This window comes from Geospiza fortis, unplaced genomic scaffold (genome assembly GCF_000277835.1).
Source record: "Geospiza fortis unplaced genomic scaffold, GeoFor_1.0 scaffold138, whole genome shotgun sequence".
NCBI lineage: Eukaryota > Metazoa > Chordata > Aves > Passeriformes > Thraupidae > Geospiza > Geospiza fortis.
Genome location: NW_005054307.1, coordinates 12,204,672 through 12,211,754, shown reverse-complemented (window position 1 = coordinate 12,211,754; position 7,083 = coordinate 12,204,672). Strand labels below are relative to the sequence as shown.

At 41.6% G+C, this 7,083-nt stretch overlaps 1 protein-coding gene across 1 annotated transcript in view; it reads right to left on the bottom strand.

Annotated features, from left to right (window-relative positions):
* Nucleotides 1-1,505: 1,505 nt before the first annotated feature.
* LOC102039747 (polycomb complex protein BMI-1) overlaps nucleotides 1,506-7,083 on the bottom strand; it is a 10,452-nt gene continuing 4,874 nt past the window's right edge. The window contains exons 2-10 of the mRNA XM_005418610.2: nucleotides 6,770-6,903; nucleotides 6,265-6,361; nucleotides 5,487-5,542; nucleotides 5,314-5,364; nucleotides 4,943-5,051; nucleotides 4,812-4,857; nucleotides 4,172-4,270; nucleotides 3,753-3,833; nucleotides 1,506-3,667 (exon numbers count right to left, since the gene is read on the bottom strand). Of these exons, the coding sequence (XP_005418667.1) occupies nucleotides 3,338-3,667; nucleotides 3,753-3,833; nucleotides 4,172-4,270; nucleotides 4,812-4,857; nucleotides 4,943-5,051; nucleotides 5,314-5,364; nucleotides 5,487-5,542; nucleotides 6,265-6,361; nucleotides 6,770-6,881 (981 nt within the window). The 5' untranslated portion in view covers nucleotides 6,882-6,903 and the 3' untranslated portion in view covers nucleotides 1,506-3,337. The remainder of the gene's footprint in view (nucleotides 3,668-3,752; nucleotides 3,834-4,171; nucleotides 4,271-4,811; nucleotides 4,858-4,942; nucleotides 5,052-5,313; nucleotides 5,365-5,486; nucleotides 5,543-6,264; nucleotides 6,362-6,769; nucleotides 6,904-7,083) is intronic.

The window sequence follows — 7,083 nt, the reverse complement described above, 5'->3', positions numbered from 1 at the left end:
TACCCGCCCGCCAGCGTCGGTTTTCTGGAAGTCATGGGCGCAGGTTGTTGAGAGAAATGCTCACTGCTGGGGGACAACCATCGCGGCTCAGCAAGCTCGTCGTGCTCCTCTTTCTCTCCCGGCACATTTCTGCATTCCGTCTCCCTGTTTCTGTCCGTCTTCTCCAGGAGCGTATGGAGCTTTTCATGCTTCCTCTCCGTCGCTTTCCCCGGGGCTGGATCCCCATTCGTGCCGGACACAAAAGCGCTGCTTGGAGCTGCAGGCAGCTGAACCAGGGCGGAAAATTTGGTCGGATGAAGGCAGAAAAACATCCTTTTCCAGCCGGCACAGACTACTCCTGCATCTGTCCTTGACCAGATTGCTTGTTGAACAAGCTCAGGAAAACGCAGTAGACTTCGCCTTTATCCCAACATCTATACAAACGCAACGTCGGATAATGAAAAGATTCCTCGTACATGTACCGAGCGGCGATTTTTAATTTCAGGAAGAATTTGGGTACATGTGAAAGGAAAACCTGTCACTATGTATATGCAAAGGAAAATATTGTGAAACCGGGAAAGCTGACATAGCAGCTTCACAAGTAGAACACCAAGATGCTATCTTTGATCGTCCTCCCAGTTGTGCTCAGCACTATATAAGCATCGCAGTGCCATCTGCGCAGGGCCAGCAGCAAAACAAAAGTTTCACATGGCAGTACAAACATCCTCGGCGGCTTTTGCAGCTCGGCAAGAGAGCTACTAGAGCGTTTGTTCTTGTTCAGACAGGAGATGTCAAATTGGGAGAGGTCGAAAGTACTATAAGAGCTTAGTAAACCTCGAAGGGAAATATCCAACTCCTGTGTCACTGCCGAGTACTTCAAGAGCACTCCACAAAGACCGAGATTATCTCCGTATTGATGCTAGAAGTAGTGATTAACTGCTATTTCGAGTAAAATTAAGCACGTTTTGCACAGTGTGCTAACGTACAAGCCTCTGCTGCAGGTTCAGTGCTGTTTTTTGGGCGAAATAATTCAACCAGTACAGTGTGATTCACTCATGTAGCTGAGGGAATCACGCCAAGATAGACATTCGGTCACATTGAGAGGTATCTTTCTATTAAAACATATTTAGTTCCACTGAGGCTTTAAAAGTAATCCAGGGTAGCACCGGCAGAACATTGCACTTGCCATCAGAAAAATCAAGTTCTTCCCTTCCCGGGCAGTGCAGTTTAACAGGGGCTAAGTTTGAACAGAAAGGAAGTAAAACCTGTGGCTGACTGGGATGTGAGGATGAACCATTTGCTTATTTTCAATAATAAATCGGGGTCAAATAAAGAACAGCAAATGTTTTCAAGACAGGCAACCAAAACAAATCACTACAATTTCTAGGTGGTTTTTTTACTCCCTTTGTTAATATTAGTGTGCTATACTGTACTGTTCACTAAAATCTTTGGTACACCCAGAAATACTTCCCACAAGAACAATATGTTTGTCCTTTAACACCACATTATCAACAGAGGTAATTTGCTACTTTTCAATGAATTATCCCTTTTATTTGTTTATTTCTTTGATCAGCTATAAATGAAAGTTATTCGTGTATATAAAACTGAAGTTTTTACTGTTGAAATTGAACTGTACATGTTTACTACAGGAAAAAATATCAACTCTTGTTTAACAAGACATATACATCAATAAGCAATAACCTTGTGGAGGATTTGCAATCACCTGGTCTATAAAAACAAGCAGGACAAGTAACAGCAATTTATATGCAAAAGTAATGATTTAATGACTATAAGCAAGACAAAGCAATAAGAATTGTGCTTCTTTTGCAGACTGGAGACAATGAAATGTTTAACTACAATTTTTCCGTACAAACATGAAACAATATCCATATAGAATAAACACCCTCACAAATGTATAACTGATGGGTGATGAACACACACAAAGTTCGACCAAAGCAAAGCACAAACTGAAAAGTGTTCTGGGCTGTTCATACTTTATGGTGGAAAAGTTCCTCCTATTGAAAAAATCCCACCCATAGAAGCCTCTAATAAAATGCATCTACTTGCAGGCCATTAAAGAGAAGGCATTCTCCACAATTTATTGGAAATATTAAAGTACCAGTTAAATTTTAATGAAGTTAGTACTGTACCATATACATATATATTAAAACAAATTTAGATAAAATGCCTTCATCCAGCCACTTGCTGGTTCCTTAAAATTTATATCAAACAGTTTATGGCTTCTATAATGATTCCGTGTGCTTTTAGAAACACAGTCCCAACACACCAAATAATAAAAAGGTAATCAAACAGGTCTAAAACTTCCACCTCCCTTGATTTCTTTTTTTCACTGTATCACTTCTACATTTGGTAAAGTAAAAATATTCCACTTGGAAGAAAAAAAAAAAGACAAAGCAAGTAAAATTCTTTTTAAGATTGCCAATTGCCTCCAGGTTATCAGAGACTTGAATGTGCTTCCCCAATACTGTAGCTCTCACACACAATGTGTTTCTTGCAGTATGAGCAAAGCTCAAACAGGCGGCATCTGCAAGGGTCGAACCTGTTTAGAAATTTAACAACCATATCATGAGTGCATGAAACACAATATTTTCTTTATAGTATTTATAAATATATCATACAATACTGTTTCCTGTTATGTCATATACCAATATGGCATTGTACAATAAGCATAATGCCATCTGATTCTTACAAAAGCGAATCATTTAAACAAGTCAGTAAATAAAACGGTAATACCCGCTTTTAGGCATACAGATTGTAAAACTGAAGTTTTCTTTTGATCGGTTCTGCGCAGCAACAGAGAAGTAAAAGATGCAACATAAGAATCAAAATGGCTAATACGCAAAAATTGTTATTCACAGTGACATGGCTACATATATGCATTTTTCTATGCATATTCTTTCAATTTTGTTGGATTTCAAGATGAAAAAGCACTTGCTTTCTACAGGTTCACAAAACAGTATAAGAACAATAACAATCGAAGAGAACGCAATGGAGGAGTTAGTCTGGATTAACAAACTACTTCCCAGGATTTGTATTGACTTCTGGAGACTCCTGGCTCCAGATGATGGGGACAGAAACAACTCCACATCATTCAGAACAGGTGAAGGTGTAACTATAGTTTGTTTCCCAGTCCTCAGAAAAATTTACATTTCAATCTTGCGTTTCCAATAACGTCCATCCTGAATGTCACCTAAGTCCGCCTTTTATAGCCAAGTTCAGTGTTACTACAAAAGAAAGCAATTTGGATGATAGTCACATGGATTAGCATCTATAAAGCTGTAATGGCATGGAGAGATCTATATAAAGGAGGGGCGAGGGTGGTAGCCTGGTTGGCACATCAACCAGATGAAGTGGCTGAGGAGCCATTTATTGATGTTTTCCGAGCTCTGTTGGTAAAGGAGGACTGGTGGTTACTGCTGGGGCTGCTGCTGGTGCCATTCATGGTGCTGGAGATGTGGGGGAACTGGGGGTGAGGAGACTGGACTGGCGTGCTGGGGCTGGGCAAACAGGAGGAGGTGGAGGGGATGCCTCCTGCTGGGCTGCTTGCCTTGTCGCTCCCAGAGTCACTTTCCAGCTCCCCACTATTATTCAAGCCTTCCCTCTGGTGACTGATCTTCATCCTCTTGCAAGTAGGTCGGACCCGGTATTTCAAGGGCAGAGGCCCATTCTGCAAAGCAAAGGGGAGACCCTGGTAAGTGCCCTGGCCAGGCCATGACCTGCACCCTCCCAGGAGGCACGCTGGAAATACTCACCCGCCTCCAGGTATAGATGTAGGCAATATCCATTAGGGTGTAGTAGTCCTTCAGAGGCTCCTCTTCATACATCACATCAATCTGTTCAAGATATGAACCCTTGCATTAAGGAGCATCCAGGCACTTACCCCTAGCACATGACTGTTCTGAGGTAAAAGTAGCCCCACTGTCACAGATACCACAAATACATCAAGGAGCAATTTCTTAATACTTTGGTATTTACAGCACTAAAAAAATTACGTCACCAATCGCTACAGACAGATATTTTATAAATAAACCAAATAATGTATGGCACACACCAGAAATACTTGGCTATTTGCACTTGCTGGGAATTGGCTGCAATGAGAAAATGAGTCCTCCAAAAAACAAGCCCCAAAACCCCCAAAGAAACAAACCAACCCCTCTTTCCCCATGGGTACCTGGAAAGTGTTAGGTATATCCATCTTACTCCGCAGGAACTTTCTTAGATGCATCACTGTCATTGCTGCTGGGCAGCGCAAGTATCTTTTGTCATTCACCTAGTGGCATAGTAAAGAAAATCAGTTCTACTGAGAATGCGTGAGTACTCCCACCAACACTGGATTCTAGCATTTCATGTTGAAAAAAGTGCACCTTACTAAATTATCAACTGTAATACAACAGTGCCTGCTGTCTTGGAGGACACATCAGAAATAAGTAGCAAATTACAGTTCTAAAGAAAGTAATTTAAAATTGTAACTAATTAAATATAATACAAATATTTACATATGAATTATCTTTTTAGGGTACATATGCAATACATATTATTTTTTAAATAAATTACTAAATATCTTTTCCCAAACTTTGACCAAAAAATCTGATTCTGCTTCAAAAATAATACTGCAGGGTATTTTGAATTTTAAAAAGTTGCCTGCATATACAGCTGTATGAAAATACTTTACCTCTTCTGTACCTAGTCCCATGATAGGAGGCTTCCTTTATTCTAGACACAGATACTTATATATTCTTCTCAGCTACAAACCTGCCCCAAAGTTGTGTGTGTGTGATATGTTTCCCCTGGAGTAAAGGAAAGTTATTTACCTCTTCCTTTGACTTTTCTTTCTCCTTATTTCCTTTTCGCTCCAGTCTGTGAGAAGAAATTACACAATTACTACAAATAATAAATACCTATCAAATAGGTAAACATAAAATTTTGCCATTCCGGGACTTGCCTATTCTGGTCAAAGAATTCAATGGATAAGCTTATTATCTCGTCGTCTGTTATAATTCTTTTGTCTTCATCAGCCACTTCTCCCCTGTCTTCATTAGAGCCATTGGCAGCTGCACAGAAATTTCCACAATAATTTACATTTTGAAATTCAAATCAGGAAGAATTGCAATTCTCAGTAACAAGAAAAAAAAATCTTCACAGTAAGATAATGAATGAAAGCTACCTGACTGTTAAAACAATAAACTTTTATTATGCTGACTTTACTTCTTAAAATTCTGTGACGGTAATACATCACTTGTAAGTTAAAAAGGAAACAGTAAAACATCCAGCTCAGTGCCACACATATTAAAGTTGCGAACGAGAAGCTTTTACCATCAGCCGACGGATGAGCAGCATAAAAATCCCTTCTTCTTTTCATTTCATCTAGATGGAAAAGCATATATTTTTCTTTTAGTAGTTACTCTGTAACTCACGGTATTGATAAAGGATAGCGGCTCTGGTTTTGTTTTTCTGCTCTTAATAAAATACCTGATTTAACTACTTACTTTTGAAAAGGCCTGGTACTAGCTTGTATACAATATCCTGGAGAGTTTTATCTGACCTGAAAAAAGAACAACCCCACAACATAAAATTAAGCAGATGAAGCAATATTTTAATCCAGATGGCAGCTCCTCACTTACAATCTTTCACAACAATGAGGCATCTTCTACAAAGTGGGAGGCCAGTCATAAAAAGTTAACTTACAGGACCTTGTAATCAAACTAACCCTACTCTAAATACCACTCTGAACCAGAACTCATCCATGTTACCACAACTGAAAAAGAAGTCTCTCAAGCTGAAGGAAGGCCTAAAATCTTCTTGTCCTTCCTAGAAAGTGCAGAGAGCAAAACGCAGTGCTGAAAACAAAAATGTTTCTGAAAGGCAAATGATATTTGAAAGGCTTTTGCCCCTTAGCTTGGAAAGTTGCAGCAGGAGTTTTCATGACTAGGAGCTGTGGTTGGAGTGATGCATGTCTTGGAGATACAGAAAGTAGAGGCAAGAACTATCGGGTGGTACAGCAGAATGCGGGAGAGGGAAGAGGCATCAATGACTGGTCTATGCTAAAATAGGCCAACAAAAACATCTAAAGGCATTTTCAGTTTCAATCAGTGAAGAAACTCCAAAGAGACCACATACACACGAGGTAGCTTGTAAATTGACAAGCCCTTTCAGATTTAAATTGCAGACGAAGAGATAACATTGACACCGACTACTGCTGGCTCCCCACATAAAGCAAAAACAGAGATACACAGATGCAATGCGCACTTCCCAACTTTCTCCTACCTTATATTCAAAAGCGGTCGAGTTTTGTGAACTTGGACATCACAGATAGGACAATACTTGCTGGTCTCCAAGTAACGCACGATACAGGTCTTACAAACTGTAAGTCAAACACCACAGGCTTTTAGTGATGCTCCTAGGTGCCGCTCAGATATGCATAGATAAAGGTGCGATTTTCTAAACTATGCAAGCTAGAGCAAATCGTCCATTGTCAGCAACACGCTGCTTAAGCTAAACAACTACCCAAATAAGCTGCAATTACCATGAAAAGGAGACGCTTATAGCACATATATTATTACTTTAACAAAGACCGTAGGGCCGTCCTCAGAAAATCTGCACCGCGGCTGGAACACCTACTTCCCCTCCAGTCGGGAAGGAGGAGGGCGTCGGTCCCGAGCCCCTCGGGGGGTTTGGGCTTGGGAGGGTTTTTTTTTCGTGTGTGTTCCCGGGATGTCGGGAAAGGAGGGAAGCGGCGGGGGAAAAACGCGGAGCGCCCGGTCGTACTTACAGGAGTGGAGGCACTCTATGATGGTTGTTGCATCAATGAAGTACCCGCCGCAGAGCACGCACATGAGATGGGGGTTTAGCTCGGTTATTTTGATTCTGGTTGTTCGGTGCATTTTGGCGTGGCGAGGAGCGGCTCTGAAAGACACACACACACAGAGGACCGGTCAGCGGGGCCAAGCGCGGCAGCGTCCCAGGTGCCGCGGTCCGGCGCATCCCCTTCCCCCGTGCATCGCATCGCATCCCCCGGCGCAGAGGAAGACCGAGCGCGGAAGACGAAGGCGGCGGTGGCGGCGCGGGGCCGGGTGGCGGGCGAGG